The sequence below is a fragment of the Natator depressus genome, chromosome 12 (genome assembly GCF_965152275.1).
Source record: "Natator depressus isolate rNatDep1 chromosome 12, rNatDep2.hap1, whole genome shotgun sequence".
Classification (NCBI taxonomy): domain Eukaryota; kingdom Metazoa; phylum Chordata; order Testudines; family Cheloniidae; genus Natator; species Natator depressus.
In genome coordinates this window covers 40,411,516-40,436,134 of record NC_134245.1, presented here as the reverse complement: position 1 = coordinate 40,436,134, position 24,619 = coordinate 40,411,516, and the positions used below count along the sequence as shown (strand labels likewise).

The 24,619-nt window shown below is 54.2% G+C and overlaps 1 protein-coding gene across 5 annotated transcripts in view; it reads right to left on the bottom strand.

The window, feature by feature from the left end:
• The window catches only part of SPIRE2 (spire type actin nucleation factor 2), a 60,683-nt gene that overhangs the window by 6,612 nt on the left and 29,452 nt on the right, over positions 1–24,619 (bottom strand). For 3 of the 5 annotated variants that reach the window (XR_012641586.1, XM_074968927.1, XM_074968924.1), the window contains exons 2-14: positions 24,127–24,164; positions 19,859–20,218; positions 14,643–14,726; positions 13,139–13,303; positions 10,791–10,877; positions 9,181–9,304; positions 8,167–8,336; positions 4,506–4,719; positions 3,314–3,456; positions 2,019–2,153; positions 1,819–1,886; positions 1,696–1,723; positions 502–617 (exon numbers count right to left, since the gene is read on the bottom strand). Coding sequence is in view for 4 of the 5 variants with exons in the window: in XM_074968924.1 (XP_074825025.1) it covers positions 502–617; positions 1,696–1,723; positions 1,819–1,886; positions 2,019–2,153; positions 3,314–3,456; positions 4,506–4,719; positions 8,167–8,336; positions 9,181–9,304; positions 10,791–10,877; positions 13,139–13,303; positions 14,643–14,726; positions 19,859–20,218; positions 24,127–24,164 (1,732 nt within the window). In the remaining variant the exon portion in view is untranslated. The remainder of the gene's footprint in view (positions 1–501; positions 618–1,695; positions 1,724–1,818; positions 1,887–2,018; positions 2,154–3,313; positions 3,457–4,505; positions 4,720–8,166; positions 8,337–9,180; positions 9,305–10,790; positions 10,878–13,138; positions 13,304–14,642; positions 14,727–19,858; positions 20,219–24,126; positions 24,165–24,619) is intronic. The other 2 variants (XM_074968925.1, XM_074968926.1) reach the window with 2 other exon arrangements.

The following is a 24,619-nucleotide window of genomic DNA, read 5'->3' as shown; positions in this document are numbered from 1 at the left end:
AGAGCTGGCTTTTGCTGGAGAAGGCCCAGCCCAATACACACCACTTCTGCCAAAGGGCCATTTTCAGATGTCTGTGGGATCTGCAGAGGGATGCCTGGCTCTCTACGGTGTGCGGTGCCCATCAGCCCAGCTACATAGGGGAAAGACTGACGGTTCACTTCATCCCAGTCCGTCCATCCGTCCGTCCCCTCACCCCCGTCAGCAGGGGCTGCACCACGGCTTTAGCACTGGGCGCTGCTAGCACAGGCTCTTACATTACCCAGGGCCTGATCCCTCATTCCTCACATCCCCCATGGCTTCAGCCAATGCAGCCTCAGGCCTCTAGGTCACCCTGCCTCTTTCTCTCCTGATATATGGCCCCTTGTCCGGTGGCTCCAGATCCCGGGGCCGGGTGCCAGCAGCGGGAAGGTTGTGTTGGAGAAGCCATGCGCCCCATGTACTGGACGAGGACCTCGCTGCAGAGCCGGGGTGGGGCGGCAGGAAGCACCGGGGGGAACTTACTAGAGGGCGTCTCTCCTCCTCAGCGGCACAGCTTTGGCATTCAGAGATCCGGGGAGGTTCTCGAAGCCCAGGGCATAGACGGGAATGTGAGCAAGCTTCTTCGAAGGCATCTTAATCTGCAGCACACGCACACAGGAGAAGCAGCAGAGGTCAGGGTCAGATGGGCACCTGGGCACTTTCTGAGCTGCTGCCATGGCCACTGTCCGTCCGGCACAGCTGCACCAACATGTATCTCCTTTCCTGAGCCTGACACGGCTAAGTGACATGGGGAAAGGGGGCAAGTTCCCCAGGCCAGAGGCAACCACAAAAGTGAGCCAGCTTGAAACCGAAATCCTGTGTTCCCACCCAGAGGATTTACTGGCTGAGGCCATGGCTCACCTATGCTGGGTGATTTATGCAGGGATTGGGCCACATTCTGTGTCAGCTTGTGCCCAAGGAGGGACCGCAACGTGCTTAGCACAGCTCCCCGATACTGAGCTCACAACAACCACAGCATCACTCCAAGCAAATGCTTTCCCACAGGCCCCAGCTCCCCCCGCAGAGGGTCCCCCTGTGTCTGCGTCATTTCTGACCAGGCCACTTCCTGCAGCAGAGGTGGGGGCCTGAAAGTTACTCTCCCCACTTACAAGTCAGTTAAATGGAGGGGCCTGTAACAGTTTGTACATTGGGGGTGCTGAGACCCATTGAACAAAAGTAAATCCTGTATATGATGGAAACCACTTCAAGCCAGGGGGTGCAGCAGCCCTCCCCGCAGCACCCATAGGTCCAGCACCCCTGGTTAAATATGGGGGGGCCACAAAGAATCATCTCCCTGACCCTTCCCACTGTGCTATGGCCAGTGTCCTATATGGTGGGGTGACCATGGTGGCCAGGAGTTAGCTAAGCAGGGCCCCCCAAAATGCTACAGTGCCTGCCAGCCCACAGCCAGCTCAGCACGGCGCCTCCTTGGCACAGCGGGTACATTCACATGCCCACGGCGGGGCTTCCCGGGCCCAACCCCTCACCATCCCACGGGCACGCTGCACTCTGAGATCGCTGTCAGACGTGCTACTTTGTGGGGGGATGGGGTGTGTGTGTTCCGAAAGTGAGACAAGGTGGGGGTGCCCACAGAGTAAGGAGGCAGGAGGCCCCAGACAATGGGCACAAGCTATGCGGATGGTTCTCTTGGGACTGATTCATGGAAGTGTCTCTTACCTTCAGGCTGCAGGAGGTGCAGACGGATCTAAAAGCAGAGAGAGAATCCCAAGGGTCAGTAAAGAACCTCATTCCCCTGCCCCCCGTGCACCTGCCCCCCAAAGCAGGGGACCTTTCGCTCACCTCTTGCAGAAGAGACAGACTGGGGGCCAAGAAAACAAAGCGAACTTTTTTCTGCAGCAGCAGCATATCTGTAGGTGGAGAAGGACCGAGGTAAAAGGTCATGGTCTGTATTTGGTAGGATCCCGACACCCCAGGGGCTGTCTGCTGGCCCTTTCCTCACACACTCACGCCCTAGACCAAGGCAATCGCCCAGCCCTCACCTTCCCTTTCTTCAGGCTGTTGTAGAGTTCCTTGCTCTGGAGGAATTTCTCCATCTCAGCCTTTACCAGCACTCTGCGCACGTCGATCATCTCCTCCACGGTCAGAGCCAGGCTATCTACGGGGTGGCTGAACTCCTGTGTGCAGAGAGCAGGAGGGCACTAAGCACCAAAGCGGTCGGGGCGGGGGCAGTCCCGCCCCAGGCCTGGCTGATCGCTGCCCAGCCACAGCCTGAGCTGAGCCCCTTTAATGCACAGACTGAGAGGAGGCGCAGCATTCGGCTGGGAGCGAACTAACCCACCTTGTGTCCGTGGCTCAAGCACCTATAAGGGTCCCGTAGGAGATGGCAAGAGGGAGATGCAGCTGCTCACACAGGCGTGGAAGGGAGACTGAAGGGACAGCAGCATGGACGAGCTCCCAGGCTCTGCCCCCCACGATTCCCCTGCATTTGTACCTGGCTGCATGAGGGCCCCACAGCACAGCATGGCTGGGTCTGGCCGGGGGGATGTACAGCCAGGCCAGCCATGTGCAGCCATATTCATTCAGGAGAGAAATCCAGACTTGGCGCTCTTTATTTGCATCATTTACTCTGCTACAGTGACTGTGGGGATCAGGTCCCACAGTCTGGGATTAGTCCTGTTCTGCAGCAACTCCTCCCGCTCCACCCCCGCCCCTCACCCCAGAACTCAGTTGGTGCATTTCTATCCTGACCTACAGCACCCTGTGAATTCTGTCCTAGCCTTCTCCTCCCTCCAGCTCACTGATACACTGCAATTTCACACTGCAGCCCCCACTACTCCAGCCCTGGCTTGCCCCACCCACAGCTCTGCTGATGCCCCTCAATCCCGACACGCAGCTCCCTACTGTTCCCGTCCTAGCTTCACCGTCCTTCAAGAATGTTGCAAGTGGAGACTAAGCCACACCAGGCCAGGGCTCAGGGCAAACTGACCGACACCGTCCAATTCGTTTCAGGGAGCTCTGCCCCCGGCCCCAGCAGCCTGACCACCCTCTTCCACCCACAGGTGCCCCTCCACCAGCAGCAGCCTGAGCCCCTAGCCTACGAGCCCCTCTGGCTACCCCCTCCAAATCTGAGTGAGTGGTGTGGCAGCCCAGTGCAATCTGGGGCCACTCAGGTGTGGCCTGGCTGCCCCCTCGCAGGGAGCGAATGTTATTAAATCAGGATTCGGCAGTTTTCTGGCGGTGAACAGGCGTCTTGCTGACATACTGGGGGACTTGCTCAGCACGGCTCAGGGCTCCAGCCTTGGACAGCTCGGACGTATGCAAATCGGACACTTACCGGCCACAGATGCTTGGAGCTGCTGTCTGGGGTGGAGCTGGAGCCACCCTCTGACCTTTCCGCCAAAGTCCCGAGGGAGCCGCCGTCAGATGTGAGCGGACCAGCGCTGGGTGGGATCTGGTGGTAACTGGCTGGGAACGAACCTGGACGAGAATAACACAGGCAGCCAGAGTCAGTCCTGCTGAGCTCTGCTCCTCCCTGAACATCAGCTGAGAAGGAGCACTGGGAACCCTCTGGCCTGGGACCAGAACCAAGAGGGACCCAGGGGAAGGAGGCTGTACAGGGTCTGGCAATGGCCAGCATGGGGAATGGGCTCCAACAACTGCACCTCTTGCTGGGACAGAGCCGGATGTGGGAGTGACACAGAACAGGGCCAGAGCCAAAGGCTGTGTGGCCACGAGGCGTCCTCTAGAGGTGCAGAGCTGAGGGAGAAGGGGAGGCAGGGAGAACCCTGACAATGGTTTTGGGGTTCCCTGCAGGGGCCCAGTGCTGTGCTACAACATCCACAGAGGGCAGAAGACCCTGGGCATTGCTAACCAGCAAAGGGTTCCATAGGTGCGGGAACTAAGGGTGTGGGGGGTGCTGCAGCATCCCCAGGATTTACGTGGGGCTCTACTCCTGGCCCCGCACCCGGGGTCCCAGCTGCCAGTTCCATGCCCAGGGTCCCAGCTGCCAGCCTTGCACCTGGGGCTCCCTGCCCATCCCCAGTTGTGGCCCCAGCCTCGGTCCCCTTGCTGCATCCCCCCCTCCTGGAGCCATGGCCCTACTCCCAGCCCCAGCTCTAGGGGGCAGTGAGGGGTGCAGACAGGGGTAAGGGGAGGCGCAGCTCCCCACTATAAAGAGTGTTCCAGCACCACTGAAGGGTTCTGCACTGTGCAGCTGAGATGCAAAGGAGCTTCTGGCAAGCTAATACAAACAAGGGCTGGTCCCCAAACCTGGACTTTGTATGGAGCCTGGCACCCCACTGCAAAGTCTCCTATGGGGGGCACACCTTCCATTAGTGGAGGAGGTGTGAATGGAGACCCACGCTGGGATTGCACCTGTGTCCCCTTTGCAGGTGCAATCCCCAGTGCCTCCAGAGACAGCTGCTCTAGGCAGGTGCAGTTCCAGCTGGTGGGAGGACAGGGAAGACAGGGAGGCTGTATCAGCTGGGGAGGGGAGGGGAAGGGAAGGGAAGGTAGGAGGAACTTGCCCTTGGTTTCCATGCTGATCCGTGCAGTATTCATGCTACCTGAGCGGGGTCTTGGCTCAGACTCCTGTGGTTCCAGATACCCTGAATCAGGCTGGCTGGTGCCCCGCTCACTCTGGAACTGGGCCAGGTCCTGTTCAGAGAAGGAGCGATCACGCTTCAGGGGGAGCCCTACGCCAGGCTCCCTCCCCATCTCAGCGCTTGGAGACTCCTCCTCCTGCGAAGGCACACAGAGCAACATGAACACGAGGCCCTGGGCCGGGGACGTGCTGTAAAAGTGACCCTGTCCTGCAGCTGCCAATGGGCAGCTTTCTGGACTGCCAGGTCCCTGACCCAGCCTGGCTGGCGCCCTCTGCACCCACTGTGTGAGGCAGCGTCAACACCTTACTGTGCCCAGAGAGCCCATGGAGAGGGCATGGAGAGGTGCGATCCACCCCTTGGGAAAATGGTACTGGATAGATGGCTGCACATATCCCATTTATCACCATCTGTCCTTTCCCCTTCCCATCACCCACCATCGGCTGCTTCCTTATAACCCTGTCCAGGTAAAGCGAGCAAAAAGACAACGAGCTCAAAAAATGGAGCACCGCTCTGTTACTGCCATGGACACCCACAGCAAGGAAGCAGAGAGAGCACGGAGCCACAGGGAAGCAGGTTGCCTTGACAAGGTCTCACCAGAAATGCTACTACCCCTTGCTAAAAAGAGCATCAAATCGTTGTCTACTTTCATATCCTGTGTCATCCAACTGGACAAGATGCCTAAGATATGGTGGAAAGCTAGGGTAACAGCTACACCAAAGCCAGGAAACCCCTTCCAGCTAGCTACCATCCAAGATCATTTCTGAGCCATGTTTACAGACTTCTGCAGTAACTGATTCTGGGAGAAGCATGCTCACAATAGAGGCGGCTCTGGGTGATGACCAGGCAGGCTTCAGACCAGTAGGAGCATTTGTGACCAAGTTCTTGCTCTTACCACCTCTATAGGAGATGGTTTCCAGCAGGAGGAGAAGACAGGGGCAGTGGTTCTCAACTTGACAGCAACATATGATACCGTCTGGCACGCTGGCCTGCTGATCAAGATGTTACCTCAATGGGTTGTTCTGGCTATGGAAATTATGCTTCAGAACAGACAATTCCAAGTGATACTAGGCAATAAACTGAGCACATTCCGGACCCAGAAGAATGGACTCCCTCAGGGATCTATCTGTTCTTGCTCCAATCTTTTTCATCATATTTGTGGATTATCTATCTGCCTGCAACAATTTCAAGGTAATTCAAATATGCAGATGACATCTGCCTAATTTCAAGAGACAGAGACTACAAAAAGACTGAACTAACACACGGCAGCTGTCAGTGGCTATTGCAAGAAGTGGAGACTTAAGCCCAGTATGTCAAATACTGTGTGGTATCATGCTTTTGTTTCCATCACCTCAAGATGTCATGAAACTCAACACTTTCTTGAATGGAGAATGACTAACACATGATCCAAAGCCTGTATATCTTGGAGTAACTCTACGCTTGCATAATGACAGGTTTCAGAGTAGCAGCCGTGTTAGTCTGTATTTGCAAAAAGAAAAGGAGGACTTGTGGCACCTTACAGACTAACAAATTTATTTGAGCATAAGCTTTCGTGAGCTACAGCTCACTTCATCAGATGCATCCGATGAAGTGAGCTGTAGCTCACGAAAGCTTATGCTCAAATAAATTTGTTAGTCTCTAAGGTGCCACAAGTCCTCCTTTTCTTTCTACCCTTGCACAATCTGCACACCGACCTACAAGGATCACCTCACCAAGATAGCCCAGAAGATTAAGAGCAGAAATGTCCTTCTACATAAGCTTGCATGCTCAACTTGCCTTCTCAAACACTGCTCAGCTTGGAGCTAGCTCTCTGCTGCTCAGTTGGAGAATTCTGTTTCATTCAATGTGGCTAAACTCTCCACCCATGATATACAACTGAATCAAGCAATGAGACCTCTCTCATATTCCACCTCCCAACACCAGCAAAGACAAAATCCAGCAGGTGCCACAACTGCACTTGTCAAAGACACATGGAAGCGCCTCGCCCCCATCTCATCAGCAGAGACCAAGCTGGCTACGTTACTGATCACTTCTACGGAGGAATGGGAACAAGCTAGAAACTCTATAGGAAACTCCTTCCTCCTCAGCCTGATGAGACAGTGCCTGGCTTCAGGCTGCCCCACTGCCTCTGGGACAAGCTCCACTCTTTCAGAAGGGGGTGGTGTGGAGTGCGATAAGTGGCCACACCTGGGGATTCAGGGACAGCCCTCTGTGATGCAATTGAGGACACCACACACCTACTGAACGGCAGCTCCTCTTGCGCCCGCCTATCAGGAGGACTTTCCAGACCCCACGCTCCTGACGCCTAGGGTCCTGACCAGCTGTAATATATGATGCCTGCCTAAGCCCTTTTGATAGTCTTTTTTTTATTGACTTAGAAATCTCTCTTTTATCTCCCTAATTTGTATTTTGAACTTTTTGCCATTTTTATTGTGCCACCACAACACCAACACAAACCCTTTACTGGCTGGTCAGTCCAACAAAGGAGGCAACACAACAAAAGCCCCAGAGAGGCTGAGAGCCTGATCTCCCACCCAGCTGGGACTCTGGTGCCGTTGCTTCATTTATTTGAATAAAGAATTTTGTGCTGGCAAGACGCACTGGTGTTCCAGCCGTGCAGCCTCAGCGCAAGCTCCCACACCCAGTCCTGTTCAGCCAACCATGAGGTCCTCTGTGCGGACACTGCTAATGAGGCCAGCTCTGCTGGTTGTTTTTGTGGGATGGCCAGAGACCAATACCCAGGCTGTTCCCAACCAGCAGAAAGCAACAGCTTGTAATCCCTGTTGTCTTGGGCTGAATTTGAACTGGTGACCTGGAGGTGAAAGGCATCACCCTTGGGAAGGGAGTACTACCCCTTTGAGGGACAGGCTGAAGCCTACAACTGGGCCAGCCTGGGAGGTAAGTGAAGGAGGCCCTGCCCCACCCTAGAGATGGGCTACAGAAACAGGAAGAGGAAGTTGAGCAGAAGTCATGCAGGTAGAAGTGAGGGACAGTTTTTCCTCAGACTCTGGGAAACCAGCTTACTCAGAGAGTGTCTGTGAACTTTAAGTTTGGGAGCTGACCCAGGGCCCTGTGGTGAGGACCTCCTAGCCTGAAGCTCTAGTAGAAGGCCACATGCTATTTATTAGTGTGTGTGGGCTTCTCCTTGCCTCGGGCTCTCCCATGAACCCATTGCTGCCCCACTCAGGGGAAGATAAGGCAGGGCATGCCCTCTGGGCTGCCAGGGGCAGGCAGGGACTGCCCACCTCCTTACGTAAACAATTCCTGAGCCTGGCCCAGCCAGTCTTGCAGAGCCCTCTCTTGCTCCCACCAAAGCCAACAGAAGAACTCCTGACTGTACTGGGGGCAGGGCCGTGCCATTGACATCAAGAAGGGTCACGTGGCAGGCTTGAAGGTGAGCTCTGCCCCGCAAAGCGACTCAGGGCACATGGCTTTCAGATACAGAGCCCCTCTGCCATGCTGCGGTGCTGATGTCAAGAGATGTGTCTCCCTGCCAGCCATCCCCTCACTGCCTCAGAAGATAACACCAATACCAGCAGTCCTGAGCACCCTCCCACCAGTGACCACAGAGAAAACCAGCGCTTACTTCAGAGATATTCATCTCCTCCATCTCGGCCAGTGTCGGAGCCTTGAGAAGAACCCTTGGCCGCAGGCGCTGGGCGGGGGTGCTTGAGTCAGGTACAGAGAGGTTGATGCAGGAGGTTGACTTCATGTTGCTGGAGCAGGCGTTAAGGATGCAGGGAAGGGAGCCAAAACCTGCAAGGCAGGAGAGGGGAGAGACTCACACAAGTGCTCAGGGCAGGGCTGGTAGAGGATGGGGGGATGGCATCCACCTAGAGGAGCGGGCTTCCCTGTGGCCTAGGGATACCTTAGTGGGGGCCGCAGTTTCAAACTGCCCCGTGAGCCCATATGGGAGGGAAGTAGGTATGAAACATCTCTGCATGGACGGAGCACAGTGCAGGGAACTTCTCATCCCTGCCATGGGACTGGGGGCCAGTGCTGGTGGGTGCTAGCGCCCCACACAAGACCTGGACTCATGGAGCAAATGGGGCCTGGAGGGCCAGCCCGATGCCAGACTGCTACATCTCAGCAGGCAGCGGGAAGGAATTTACCTTTGGGGTAGAGCTGCCAGTCATGCCTTCCCCTCAAATTGGGGCAGTCGTGGCCTCTGAATTTCCTCACAAACCCAGAGAAGCACAGAGCACGCTGCACAGGGGAGGTGGGAAGGAGGAGCTGGGCATGCTGTGTGGGGGAGAGGGGAGCTGAGCGGGCTGGGGGCTCGTAAAACTCTGTGAATGTCCTGGGTTCAAACCCGGCTGGCAGCCAGTGCTGGGCACCGTTAACCTGATGTTTATTTTTGTACAGAACATCTGGAACGGTTCACATTTCAACAGCACCCCCTGGGGGTTAGGGCTGGAGCTGCTCCCTGAGAGCCTCTGATTTCCCTTCGCGGGCAGCTTTCAGAGCGCCCTGCATCCCCCCTCAGGACTCTCACAGATGAGCCAGGGTTTCTGGGCCCCACACAAGTTCCACACGCTGAGGCAAGGCCGGGGGTTCTGGATGGAGCCATGTGGCTGCATGCTCCCTGCTGGGGTGGTACCTTTCTGACCCTGCTGTCGCATCTCGACTGGGCGAAGTTTTCTCTCTTGTTTGATTTCTTCCAGAATCTTCTCGTGGAGCGTCCTCTGCTTCTGGGGTATGGGGCGCAGCCGCCTCTCGGACGCCTGCAGCAGGGGCAGGAGCAGACGAGACAGGCCGGTTAGAACAGAGATGCTGCCCTGGGCAGTGGTGAACCTAGGCTGCCCAACCAAGGACGACTTGCCAGGAGCCCCAGGGCAGCCCCTCACTTCCCTTACAGAGATCACATGGCTGCCACTCCTGTTTTTACAAGGACAGCGTGGCCTGTGGAGACAGAGCACTGTTGGCCTGAGACCTGCCGTCTCTCCAGGCTGCCTGGTCATGCTGGACGGGGAGTAGCCATGGCTGCGCTATCACCCCATGTAATATGCTTGGCCCCCAGGAACAGAGATCACAATGGGGCCCACAGAGAGCACTGGGATTCTTGGTCCTAAAGCCCATGCTGCTGCCCCTGGAGCCAGCCACGAGGGCCCAGTGTTACTCTAGTGAGAGGCTCCAGGGCGCAACTAGCTCATGCCAGCAGGGTCCCAGCTGAACCTCTCTCCACAGCTCCAGCCGGCAGCAGGCAGGGCCCTCACACCTGCTCCTCCTTACTAGGCAAGTGTCAGGAAAAGGGGAATGCGCCCCTGGAAGGGGGCTCCCAGGATGAAGCGGAGAGGAGAGCAGTCTCCAGGGCTGGGACCCTGCACGGGACCAGGGCATTGCCTGGATTTGAGGGGTGTATGTACGCCAGAATGTGATCAAGCTAATTGCAACCATATTATGTGCACTCAGCCACCATGAATTAATTAAACAGAACACCAAATAGTTAAGGGCTAATTTGGAGACAGGCTTTCAGAAGCAAGGTCATAGCTACTGGCAGTTTTGCTAATCAGTATGGGAGGACGGGAAGAAAGAGTAAATAACAGAGACTGAAACAAAGATATGTGGATGGACAGCCTTGAGTCTAGACGCCTCTGCTAGTAAAAGTTTATTGAAAGTTAGGAAAAGTGAGGACTTAGGTTATAATGACCCCTACTATGTGTTTAGTAGAAGTTAGTTATAAGAAGTTCAGATAATACAGGAGCAGTGGGAGCAGTCCTCAGGAGCAATCCTGAGAGAGACGTTTTCCTGACATCTTTACTCCCCGGCAGGCACTGACCTCTCATTGATTACTCAATACCGTCTCAGAATATAGGTAAATATGTGGGATGTTCTAAACCTATTGCTTATATCTGTGTGTGCTTAAATCTAATAAACTGCAGTGTTAGACAAAAGCATGCTTACTTGCATTTCTCCTTGATCAGACAGAATTGCTGAGTTCCTGTTGATTTATTCCTTACACCGCCTCTAGTGAAATAGTTAAGTTGCCCCTGTTGGGGTTCTGATAACCCCGGGTAACAAGGGGACACTGGAGCAATGCTCCTGCCACTAGAAAATCCAGACAGTGTGACAGCCTCCTTCAGAAGGGAGGCTCCTTCACTGAGCCAGCGATTTAGAACCCGTTTCCTCCCGGGGGTTCTCACGTGCCCCATAGCACTGGGTCAGTCAGAAACCCACAGCCCAGGCACTGCAGAGTCACATGGATGTTACCTGTTTCAGTGGCGGCCGTGACCGTATAAAATCCAGAATGCGTTCGTGGGCGTCTTTCTTCACCCTGGGAGGGATGTCACCATCCACCTGGTGGGGAGAGGAAGGGGCAGATAGAGGAGGGAGAGATAATGACTCTACAAAATGGGAAATGACTACCTAGGAAGGAGTACTGGGGAAAGGGATCTGGAGGTCAGAGGGGGACACAAGCTAAATATGAGTAACACCTCTGCAAAAAAAGCAGACATTGCTCTGGGCTGTATTAGCAGGAGTATTGTAAACAAGACACGAGAAGTAATTCTCCTGCTCTACTCCGCACTGATTAGGCCTCAGCTGAAGCATTGTGTCCAGTTCTAGGTGTCGAATTTCAGGAAGGATGTGGACAAATGGGAGAAAGTCCAGAGAAGAGCAACAAAAATGATTTAAGGGCTAGAAAACATGACCTATGAGGGAAGATTGAAAAAACTGGGTTTGTTTAGTCTGGAAAAGAGAAGACTGAGGGGGGACATGATAACAGTTTTCAAGTACTTAAAAGGTTGTGACAAGGAAAAGGAGAAAAATTGCTCTCCTTAGCCTCTGAGTATAGGACAAGACGCAATGGGCTTAAATTGCAGCAAGGGCGGTTTAGGTTGGACATTAGGAAAGACTTCCTAACTGTCAGGGTGGTTAAGCACTGGAATAAATTGCCTAGGGAGGTTGTGGAATCTCCATGGTTGGAGATTTTTAAGAGCAGGTTGGACAAACACCTGTCAGGGATGGTCTAAATAATACTTAGTCCTGCCTCAGTGCAGGGGACTGGACTAGATGATCTTGTGACACTGCACTCCATATTCTTCATAGTGATATTATGATATGATTATAGCATAATTATGATGTATTTTATGCAAGATAAGTCATGTGAGGTGTCATTGGAAAAGTCATGATTCGCTGAATATGATTATCCTATTTGTATGCATGTGTCATTTTTATCTGAAGTTATAAAAACTGACTATGTATCTGTACTTCAAATATAGTTACACCTGGGTAAGGCCCACAGGACAAGATATATAGCTGGTTGGGAAGGGCCTATTCAGGGCAATGAGCCATTAGGGAGAACAATAGGCCTTAGGAGAAGCTTATTTCCTGCCTGGTGAGCCTTCCTGAGAATGCTACAGACAGCCTGTGAGTGATGGCTTCTGTGACTCTACAAAGACATGTGACCAGGCCACATGATGCTGGACTCCATCTTGGGATGCCAGTATTTTTCCACAGACTGGCCTAGGAACCAAGCTTTGGATCAAAGGGTTCCCGCCATATGCAAAAGCTATATAAGGCAGGGAGTGACATCATCTGGGGTTCTTCACTCCCCACCCAAGACGACTCCTGGAAACACCTAAGGAACAAAGACTGAACTGGGGGAAGTGCTGGACCCAGGCTAAAGGGATTTCTAGCCTGTGTATGAAACACCTGGGGATTCCAAGCTGTAAAGCAAGTGCAGCTTGCCCCTTAAGGATCTGCAGCCTGCTTGTATCATCTCTTAGAGTGAGAATCTGCTAATTCATATCCAATCTAGCTAGTATATTAAGCTTAGTTTGCGTTTTTTGTTTATTTGCTAGGTAATCTGCTTTGATCTGTTTGCTATCACTTATAATCACTTACAATCTATCTTTCGTAGTTGTTAAACTTGTTTTTGTTTTAATCTAAACCAGTGAGCTTTGACCGGCATGCTTGGGGAAAATCTCGGCTTGATTACCTCAAGTGTGCATTGTTCTCTTCACATTGAGGGAGAGGTGGACCAGGTGTTAAACCCATATACTGGCTAGATTTGACCAGGGCAGGACAGTACTGCTCTGGGTCCCAGGCTGGGAAGCTGGTGGTTAGAGAGCCTGCATGTAACTGCAGCTGGGTGTCTCCCTACCTGTGTGAATGCTGGTGAAAGTGCAGGCTGGAGGGCTTTGCAGCTTGTCACAGCAGTACAGTGTGAGAGAGAGCCCAGGCTGGTGGGTCAGGGGGCTCAGTGGTACCCCAGTTCCAGGTGGCACCCTGGAAGGAACCATCACAGACCTCTCGAACTCCCTTCCAGTCCTAGGATTCTCTGATATGCGGAGGCACTAGGGTGAGTTGGTCTAAGTGGAGGGGCATGTATTACCCTGGGGGTGGCTCTGAAATGTCCAGTGCGGGGTGTCCCAGCAGCAGCATGAGCCCTACAATGAGCTAGGCCTTCAGCATCAACAGGGCCAGGATGTGAGGGTGGGGTGCGGGGTCTTGAGCCCAAAGGCAGATGGTGTGTCACTAGGAGCGGGTGACCCTTGCACTCCATGGCAATCACCCCGTGGCCATGGCTCAGGTCCCTCGGGCATGGCTGTGCTCACCATGACTTTGCGAAGCTTGTAGTTGCGTGCCCGGATGTCCTGCATCAGCATTTCAAAGGGTGTCAGCTGGTACTCGGTGGGCAGGGGGTTGTACTGCTTCTCCTGGACTTTCTTCAGCTTCACACCATCGCGTAGCTCCCGCATCAGCTGCACCCACAGCCTGGCCTGGAACAGATACAATGGGCAACTGCCCCTTACCGAGGAGATGACCCACCGGCATCACTGGCTTCCCCATGGGGGAAGGGAGCCCCGGCTAACCATGGGACATGAGCGCTGTGAACGGAGCCCAGCAGGGGCTCTATGTGTGCTCCCCCCGCCACTGGGACTTGACTGGGGGGGGTCAGGGGGAGGTAGCATGCTTAGCCCTGGTGTGGGGAACAGTCCTGCACTGGCAGGGAGATGGACGGGATCACCTCACACTGCCCTTCCCATCTCTAACTCCAATGGGGGTGGCAAGCGGCTTCCAGTCTAGAGCATGAGACTATGCCCAGAAGCCTGTCAGGAACGAAGGCCTGCAGCTGGGCCTGGGATCAGCTGACAACCACAGCCGAAACTGGCCAGATGGCCTGCCTGGCTGAGCAGCATTGCCAGGGCTGCTCCTAAGCCCAGCAGCAGTACTTGACCAATGGCTGCTCAACGCACTCGCCCACAGTTCCGATCTCTCCTGCGTTTTCCTTGATCCAGCCTGTTCAGCCCTTCACTGGGCTCCTGATTCCTAACGCTGGCTCTGAGCGCCGCTGCTCCGACCACTGGGCCTGACCGCCCATGTCCTGGTCCATGCCAAAGCCAATGGCCTGGCTATTGCGTCTTTCTTGGCTGGGCAGGCTGAGGTGAGAGGGCAGTGTCTGTACTGCAAAGGTGTCCGTTTCCTTCCCAGCTCTCCTGCTCCCTGGGGAGCAGTGGGGGGAGGCTCTGGATCATGACCCTGATGCTGGGGAGGCAGGGTCAGTGCCCCATTCTCTAGCTACGACCTGTCCAAGTGCCCCCCACTCCCCTCCGTGTTCCCTACACTCTCTACTCTCTACGCTCCTCCCAGTGACTGCAATGGCAGCAATCATTCTGCCTCTCTCAGGAATCTGTATCCAGTCCTTGAAGGGGTCCCCAGCAGGACTTGGGGGGCTCCCCCATTTTCGTGATGACCTCCCACCCACACTGTCATGGCAGACTGGATGGAATGGTCCATCAGCATCTCCTTTGTTGGCCAGAGGTGATATAAATCTGCAAGGTTGAGCACGTAGTCTCTGCAGCACCCCAGCGCCTGCTGTCCCAGGAACGACTGGGTCTCCCCTGCAACACGTCTAAGCCACCAGTGTTTGCAGGTTCCTACACCTCTGGGCCCGCGGGGTCCCAGCCCTTCTCCCCAGGGGCTTCTTCTGTTCATTAGGCTGCCAGAACAAGAATGCCCGGACAGGAGGTTTCCATCAGCCCGTCACTACCTCTGTCTCCTGCAAGGCAAGAGATGCTGATCAAAGTGCCCGCAGGGCGACGACTCTGCACCACTTACCCAATCTGTGTTCCGCAGGTTATCGAGCTCATCCGTTGACCTCTCCTCCAGCTCTTCCTCCTGTTCCTTCAGCTTCCTCAGCATCTGCAGCAGCACAGAAATGTCACATTCCCCATGCTGGGTCCCCAACACCTCAGCAGCCAAACCTGCTCCTAGGAGAATCCTGGCTGAACAGGTCCCGTAAAAAGAGAGACCCCCTAGGCATGAGGAAAGAGTGGAGTGCCCAGATTCTCGGCCCCCATCTGCCCCGACTGCCAGTCCCTCCCCCTGGATACAATTACACTCCCATTAGGGGGTTGGGCGGTGTCGAGGACTTCCATCAAAGCTCCACAAGGCTCAGCTTCCGTAGGCTACTGGGCACTGAATGTGCCTGGCCAGGTACAAGTCACAAAGAAGGGATGGTCCCTGCCCCAAGGAGCTACTCTGCAGCAGCAGCAAGTCTGGTCATGCATTGGGTCTGACCCCAGCCACCCACTCCCCTAGCTGGGGCCTATTAACCACAGCTTAGGGTAGAGATCTGGGCAGGAAGACCATCCAGGTGCCATTGACTGGAGTCCCGGGAGGTTCCTAGCCAGGAGCATGCTGGGCCCAAGGGAATATTCATGATCTGTGCTTATGGGTCTTGCCAAATACATCCTAGGACTGTTCCATCTCAACTGAGCCATGTGGAAGCATGTCTGGGGGAGGATGGGAGCTGGCTTCGCATCCCCCCTGGATTCTGGGAGCACCTGGAATGGACTCTGAGCACAGCCCCTGTGTCTTCCCCAGCAGCAACGTGTGCCCCAGGAGAAGCTCTGGACACTTCGATTTCCATGCAGTTTTACTGTTTGGCAAGCTGAGCCCTGGCCTGTTCGGTCTGGATATTAAAGGTCTCATGGCACTTCCTGGGAAAGGAGGTTTCGTCACTTCCCTACAGCGTTGGGATGGATGGATGGTTACTGCTTTCCCCACAGAGGGGCTGCATTTCACTGGAGCTGTGTGTAATTTGGAACACGCTCTGGGGACCTTTGGAATGACAGGCAGCAGAGGAATGAGAACTATTACTTATTGCTAATAAACCCACCGCAGCTCAGAGCCTAGCCGTCACTGAGAAAACCCTGAGACCCTGTCATGCTGGAAAATTGTGGTTGTGTTTCCCGGGCTCATCTCATGTGATGCTGAAGCATTGTCCACTTCCACCGTGCGGCATCTGACCTGGCCACAGCAGGGAGCTGCTGCCAGCCCTGCACTCTCGCTGGTGCACAGACAACTGCCCCGGGAATATGCTGCAGACTTTCTAACCCGTGGCTGAAATAATGGAAGGTGCATTTCCCTCAGCTGGAAGGACCCGGGCCAGCCTGTTCAAACCATATGGGAGAGCCAGGAAGTCATCCGAGTGGGAAGGGCAGCTCTAGGGGCAGTATTTGGCACCTCGCCTGTTCTGCCTGCATCAGATCATCTTTGGCAATCTTAAACCCTCCCCACAGCCCGACCCATTCTGCATGGCCTGTGTGCCTGTTGCGTGGAGCTGGGTAATAACGTGGTGGCTGCTTGCAGCTGCCTCCTGGATGTCATTACGAGCAGGGACAGTGCATCTGGGCAGGTGTGGGCCTGCTGCGAAGGACCTGGGGGAACCTGCTAATGCCTTGCTGCCCGTGCCTGCGGGCTGCAGTGTCAGAGGTCTGCATAGATTCCAAGGCCAGAAGGGACCACTGTGCTCATCCAGTCTGACTCCTGGATAGCACAGGCCAGAGAACTGCCCCACAATAAGTCCTACAGCAGATTTTTCTAAAACAAAATCCTGTCTTGATGTAAAAGTTATCAGTGACGGAGACTCCGCCATGGCCCTGGGTAGATGGTCCCAGTGGTTAATGACTGTCACTTTAAAAAAGGTACGCCTTGTTCCCAGGCTGCCCTGGGAAATGGGTACTCATGCCCATGTGGGAAGGGCATCCACAGCATGTGGACATGGGGCAGTCTGCATAGTCCTGCCCTCATCTTGTGACCCTAAATATATACAGGGTTTCCCTTCCAGTGTTCAGGCTGTGTGGGCGGAGCGCCTGCTGAACCTCTCCGCCACATGCCCAACATCAGAGGAGTGCTTACTGCAGTCAGTGGGTCCTTGCTTCCTCCCACCCTATAAATGGGGTCACAGCCTTTCCCCCACACCCCCGCAGCATCTCAGAAATTCTCCCCTCCACCAGGCACCGCAATGCCCAGCAGGACATCAGGCTCCCTATGTGGCATTTCTGGAGCCCAGCACAACTCATGCCCCGGGCATTGCTGGAGACACGGGTGTCGGGATGGATGAGCAAGGGGAGGTGGATACATTTTTCTTGAGCTGTTTCATAAGTTTAATGAGCAAGTAAACAGACTCTTTGGTAACACCGCTGACCCCAACAATTCCCGACCACATGCCTTTGCTGTTGGATTTACGAGCTCGCTTCCTGGAACAGATTATTGCCTTGTGATTACCCATAAGGGTGAAGCTCAAGGCAATCCTAGGAGACTGCAGCTTTATCTTTAACCCCCTTGAGGCTGGGACTGCGGGTTTGCCTGACTTGTGCCAGAGCAGATGCCACAAGACACCAAACTCCTGCCATGCCAATGGGGTCTTGAACACCCCACCTATCACATAGGGAATGGTGACGCTGTAGAACAGATTCACTCCCCTGCAAAGGCAAATACTGGGCCTCGTGGAGCATCCTGGAGACTCCCCTGCACGTCCTGCCACGTCTGTTTGCCTGTAAGCTCCTAGGGGGCAGGGGCTGCGTCTCACGCAGCATCACACACAATGGCTGCGCTAGGGGGTCATTACAACCTCTTGGAGGAGAGGCAGAGAAAAGCAAACCAAACAGACTCAAAGCCAGTGACTGACGCACACAACTCAGCTCTGCAACCTGGGTCCTGCTGCCACCGAATTGCTCTGCCCTCTCTCCCCTCAGTGGGTCTGCTGCTTGGTGAGACGCTATGTTCTCTGGAGCAGGGGCAATCTCGTGCTCTGTGTGTGCACAGCACAATGGGGCCCTGATCCTGACCAGGGCCTCTGGGCACTATCACGATACCAGTCATCATCATTATCTTAGGCTGGAGCAGCTAGGTACACCGGGAAGAGCCAAAGATTCAGACTCCTGCCCTCCCAGACCTGCACGTAACTAGTGAAATTCCTCCCGCTAGTCCAGGCCTTGCCAGGGAACCGAGGGTCTGGCCCCTCTGCGTTTAGCAACGGAGCAGGCAGCAGGGTGCTCTGATGCACACAGTTCCGTTCCTGCATTACTGCTTTTAATTCTCCCACTCAGGGGGACCCAGGAGCTATTCCCCCATCCCGCTCATTGCAAGCACAAGCTGCTCAATAAAGACTGTAAGCTCTGGGACAGGGACCAGGGGCAGGTGTGTGTCTTGTACAGCATTAAGCGCACTGTTCAGCAGTGCTAATTACCTAACAGGTTTCAGAGTAGCACTCCGATGAAGTGAGCTGTAGCTCACGAAAGCTTATGCTCAGATAAACTGGTTAGTCTCTAAGGTGCCACAAGTCTCCTTTTCTAATTACCTAACAGGAGAGTCTGGCCATAGAAGAGTGTAAGTGTTCTGCGGTATCTGGCCACCAGATGGCACACCTGAGATACTCACTGGGACCGCAGGTATTGTGCTGGGAATTCCCTGCCTGAGCACACTGGGCCGTGTCCACAGTTCCTGGGTTGGAAAGCTGCCGGCTGGGGGAGCTGCGTGGGCACACTATCAGTCAGGGCTGGGGTGGGACACGGTCTTTTAAAAAGAGATAGAGGAGCTGAAATTAGCTGTTGAATGGCAGCTCTGGGTTAGGGCTCGGGGATGCTCGTGGCTTTCCCCACACCAGGATATAGGGAAACCTCTCACAGAAAGCTAATGAGCCACCTCTTGGCCTAGCTATCGAGGGTTTCAAGGGGCTTACCTCCTGATTTCTCCTGGTGCCCCATTTTTATACAATCTCATCCTGGCTCTGCCCTGGGAGCAGTGCCAGGGCAAAATGCACATGGTGGGCAGCCTCCTCTGGACCCTGGCACACCATGGACAGAGGCCTGGGGAGGGGGACGTGTGGGCTGATGGTTAGAGCAGAAGACTGGGATCCTGGCTCTGCCACGGACTTGCTGTGTGACTGGGACAATCATCATGAAATAGGGCTCAGAACACCTCCCTCCCAGGGAAAAGGACTGTCTCAGGCAGCACTGGGGTATAAATCAGTACCCAGGGGATGAAATAAGACAAAGGGACATTTTGGGGACTATCCAGGGACACTCCCTCATGGCAAGATGTATCAGCCTGGGGAGTCGCCTCCCAAAGGGGCCCCATCAATGGAGTCACCCAATGCTGGGCTGAACAAAGCCCTGGAGGAGAGTCTGTAGGGACCAACCCTGCCCTGGCATCTCACATGTCATCTCCTGCTCTTGTGCCTCTGATGTTGTGAGTCACATGGGGTGAGGGCACACAATGAACCTGTGCAAAGTGCTGTGCGAGCCACGGAGAAGGAACTAAGCCATACTGAGTATTCGCATCACCGATTCCTGCTCCCAGTACACCCTCCCCTTCAACAGAAGGCTTGGAAAAGACAGAACATTAGGCCATGGGCCAGTTACCGTATGGCCCCTGCACCAGAATCACTAAGGAGAGCGTGACCTGGATGAGAGCAATGTCTGATAGCAAAGTCCAGAGCCACTGTGGGATGGAGAAGCCAGTCTGTTGGCATCAAATGGCTGGCTTTCACCAGCTGTCCCGGAGGACAAAAGCCAGAAGGAAATCCCAGGGATGCCCCAGACCCTGGTCCCCCTGACAGTTAGACATGCCGATTTCTAAGGATTTTCCTTAGGAAGTAGATACCCAGCTACCAGGGCCCTGAGATCTGCAGCGTTTTACACACTGGGGGTCCTGGATAGCTCTGTGTTACTCCACTTTTACACTGGGGTGACTCTACTCATAACGCTACAGCAAAGCAGTGTGGAATCAGGTCCTTAATGCAACACAACACGAAGAGCAGCATTTCTTTAGGGGCGACTTCACCCAACACTCCGATGCTGCCCCCTCTGGGCCAGAGTGCAGCACCAGTGGCTTAGAGGGCAACGCAAGTGGTGAAGAAGCCTCCCAGCCGATCCCTATGGCAGTACCACAGGGTGTGGGCACCTAGCCATGCATCATTGCCACACGCTGTGGCTCTCGGGGAGGACGGGTCACCCCAGGCTCCTGCGGGGAAGGCTGGCTCTCACCTCCTTAGCTTCCCGGATCTTGGTGAGAAAAGCCTTCAGCTCCACCGTCTCCACAAAGAGGGCCCTGCACACAGCCTGGTAATGTTGCAGTGCTTCCTGGGGGGCCGTCAGGCGAGCGGCGCACATCCTCATGGCCTGCCCGAAGGTGCGCACGGCTCGGGGGAGCCCCTCCACAGCCTCCTCCTCTTCATCCTGCCCCCCGTAGCCCTCGTCCGCCATGCCGCAGCCGCTGTCGTCAGAGTCGCTGTTGGCCATGAGGTCGATCAGCTTCTCCAGCTGGGGGCTCAGCTCTCGCTCCTCACTCTCGTCCAGCCCCCAGTCCAGCGCCCGGTAAATGGCAAATCCCAGCGACTGCACCATCTGCAAGGACATGGGAGAGCAGAGCACAGGCTGAGGCAGGGGCTGGGAAAGGGAGCTACGCTGAGAAGCCTCAGGAGGGGAGGAGGCTCAGACATCCAGTGTAGCTGCACTGCCATCTCTACCCCCAAATGATGCCAGGGCGTGCACCGGGGAGGCGGCCAGCCGGAAGGGCACAAGGTGTGGTTTAAATGCCGGGCGCACAGCCTTTCCCATTTGCCCATTGCATCTTGGGCAGCCAGCAGGCGCTATGCCGCCCGCCTGGAGGGCAAGGAAGAGCTAGAACCATTGATTTCAGCGCTAGGATGCCGGCCGAGGGCTCTTGAGAAAGGCCCAAGGAGAGCAGGGGGGCATGACGTGGGAGGAGGCATCACAAAGCTCTGTGGCCAAGCACTGGAATGGGCCAGGTATCGCATCATGCCTTCCTTCCCTCCGCCCGTGCGTTTCACCTGCTGCTGCCATTTGAAGGATGTCCATCACCGTGTAGCACCCCCTAGGAGCCTGCTGTGTATTACCAAACTTGGCTCCCGCTAAGGGTAGTGCTTAGTCTGGGGGGAGTCTGGCCACACCTAGAGAGACCCTGCCCCACCCTATCCCCCCAGAGAGGCTCAGTGATATGATTAGTAACGAGCAGGGATGGGGCCAGCTGGTGACCGGGAAGTGACAGCTCCATGTTCCAGCCCCAGACTCCTCAGCCCTGCGTCTGTATTAGATACAGCCCATCCGCTTTCCCATGAAGCCTGCAGATGCAAAGCTGCCCGGAGCGGCGTGAGAGAAAAGGGTCCCCTGGTGCTCCCCGGGCTGGCAGGTGGGTGGGGAGGGAGCTGTAGGATACATGGTGACAGATACTCCATCCCTCAGCCTCCAGCCACAGCCTCCCATGACCTTACGAGCTGGCTGTGAGAGGCTTATGATGCTGTTTGGGCCATGAAGCTGGCTGCCTCTCCTGCCCCCAGGAATCTTCCAGGCTTTTGCTGTTTACTGGGACTCCATTATCACGGGAGTGGAGGGAAGCATGAGCCAGCCCAGGGCATTGAGGGAAAGCAGCAGCAGACTTCTGGGACAGTCCTGCTGGGACCAACAGGCGCTGCACGGTTAGCTACCCCAGGCCCTGCGGGAGGAGGCACTTGCTGTTGGGGGAGGGGAGAGAAAGTGGCTCAGGCAGGGGGAGTGGAAACGGGCTGAACTTTGGACCGGGATACATTCCTGACCTGGGTGCACACAGCCTATGGCAGTCTACGAAAGGCCACTGCGCTGATAGCTTATCTCTGCCTACACCCTGCTGCTAAGGCAGACCAGGGATTGATCCAAAGCCCGCCAAAGTCAGCAGAATGACTCCAGTGGCTCCATTAAACCTAGGACAGTGACAGGGTTCAGGAGTCAAATTAGCGAGCAACATTACCCAAAAGAGCCACAGTCCTGTGAATTCATTCACTATTTTTATATATATATTTGTACATACAGACAGATATTTTTCTCACAGCAAAATGACTGATCGAGTATTATTATTTTATCAACTACAATTGGTTAATAACATAGTCAAAGCCTCCTGGTTGGTTAATAACTTAGATGGGTTAATAATTCAGTCACCCAAATATCCTGTGCTACAAAGAGCTGCAGGAGGCACATTAAGGAGTTTGGCAAGCCTAGGGCAGCGATGCTCAGACTGAGGGGTATGGGTCTGCAGCTGCTGCTACCACCATTTACTAAGTCAGCGCAAGGCTGGGGAACCAGGCCTGGAGTGGGCAGTTACTGTGAAGGAAGGCTCCAGGACCAGCCATGCTCCAGTCGCTTCAAATGGAATTGGCACCGACAGGCCCTGGGGTGGGGATCCCCCATGAGGATACAGCCCCTAGAAACTGAGACCTGCAGGGGTCTGGAGCAGGGAGAGCAGTTGCTCAAGTCAGGCTGTCAGGCAGCTCTTCCTAGATAGATGAAGTAGGTACGTGGGTGGGGAATCGAGAGGTGAGGGGTGAGCATGGAGATATTACTGCGGTTCATAAGACAATTAACACCTTTCAAATGCTCTGCTGCGTTTCTACAATTGGTTAATAACATAGTAGAAGCACCCTGATTGCTCTCCTGCATTCCTAACTGGCTGGAGCTTTCTTTGGCCAATTGCACTGATCACAATTGCTGTAGCTCACGAAAGCTTACGCTCAAATAAATTGGTTAGTCTCTAAGGTGCCACAAGTCCTCCTTTTCTGATCACAGGCAGTCATGCTGCAGTCTGATTGGCTGGTAAAATATGAAACCCCAGCCAGTGGCAGCCGGCAAAAAAATGTGTCCCCAATTTCAAAACCAGCATGAAAGGGCTGATCAAACAAGAGCCACCCACCTGCCAGGGTAGTCAAAGCAGCACACTGGGATGCAGCGGGGCGTTGGCTCGGCAGCCGTGGCCTGGAACCAAGCCAGCGCATGGAGCTGCTGCCCTTTCATATGCACTGGTTACATGTGGGGATGGAGCAGGGAAAGGGAGCAAAACACCAGGTCCTATGGTTTGAGAGCAGCGATTGCCCAGCCTGCTGACACCATGCCAGACGGCAGCAGAAAGGAACTGTCCCCTGTAACGCCAGAAGATGCACTGCACCTGTTCCATTATTTTCATGCTTTGAGGCTAGTCACTGCAACTGGGGAGAGACAGAATGCCCTGGAAGACCGCCCGGCTACTCTGGCTCTGTGTGTCGGGGCAGGTCATGACCTATGCACCCACTCAGAACTTTAATGGCCATATTTACAGCAGCCTCTGGCTCTTCACCTCTCTCTGTCAGGGCACATGGTTACACAGCAGGAGAATCAATCAGTGACCCAGCTATATTCTTAGTTCAGTCCTTGAATCTTTCTCCTGAGAAGAGTGTGACAGACCCAGGGCTGCTCTGTGACAATTGATGAATTGTGTGTGTGACAGGGATATTGGTATGCTCACTTATTAATGTGTTGGTTTACATTAGCAGCAGGCTGCTGGAAAAACAAGCAGGAAGTAGAACAATAGTTCAAGATACGCCAACTCCCAGGGTGGTTAAGAGATAATGCCTGAGCAATAAGCCCCATTACAAAGCTTGCTCTCCCAGTGCTGGGGCCAGAAGATCAAAAGGACTGAAGCATTAAAAAGGCAGTCTGTCCGGAGGTCAGGCAGTTGTTGCTGAGAAGGTGTTCAGACTGACACTCAGACCGTGCTGGGGTGTCTGAAGATGTTAGGCTTTCCTAGGCTTCCATCAGGGAATGGTAAGCCTCTAAGTAAGATAGACATGTGTCCAGACTGTTTGCTGTTTTAAACCCCCTTTTCTCTAATCTTATGATTTCTCCCTACTGTTAATATATTAAACAAGCTGGCTGGCTGGTCAGTCTAGAATCCCCATTGATCTCAGACTCTCGCTGGGAAGAGCCACAAGTGCTGAACTCAGTCAGATCACCCATACGCTGGTTGATGTAGCCTAGGGCCTGGTCTAACAGTGAGAGAATCACCGTTACTTCACCCCAGGAGAGAGAAAGGCAGGAGACCTGGCACCTGAGCGGGAGTCAGTGAGACCAGAGAGGGGCGAGAGGTCCAGCTAGCCCTGCAACCATGACAAAGGAGTTCCCCAAATGGCCACATCATGCTTTTTTGAATGGAATTTTCCTGTGTACAATAATCACAGGGAACAATGCTTCCTCCTCCCTCAGCCCCCACCATTCATGCTGACTGCAGGATCCAGCGGGGCACAGGCCAGGACACAGCAAGAAGCAGCAGGTCTAGAAAGTGTATGAGCATCTCCAGCCCCGCCCCCAATGCTAATGCTGTCGTCAGAGCTCTGTTTGGGTATAAAAAGAAACTGTCTGTGCACATCCACATCCACATCCACACACACACACACACACACGAAATGAGATTTGCTTGAACAGTTTTCTGAAAAATCACATTCACGACATACCTGTGCTTCCATTGAGGGTGACAGGGTCAGGGGAAGCTCTGTGAAGGGAGAAACAGACACCGTTAATGCTTCTCTGGCAGCTGCAAAACATTGGGAGTTTGGGTTATAAATCTAACTCCTGAAGCTTTGCTTTTATAACTCTGGTAATTTATGTGCCTGTAAGTTATTTACACTTCGATCCCATAGATTCAAGGCCAGAGGGACCACAGTGATCATCTAGACTGAGCTCCTGTAGAATCAGGTTTCAGAGTAACAGCCGTGTTAGTCTGTATTCGCAAAAAGAAAAGGAGTACTTGTGGCACCTTAGAGACTAACCAATTTATTTGAGCATAAGCTTTCGTGAGCTACAGCTCACTTCATCGGATGCATACTGTGGAAACTGCAGAAGATCTTTTTATACACACAAAGCATGAAAAAATAGTAAGGAGAGTGGTCACTTTAGATAAGCTATTACCAACAGGAGAGTGGGTTTGTGTGGGGGGGAGGGGGAGAG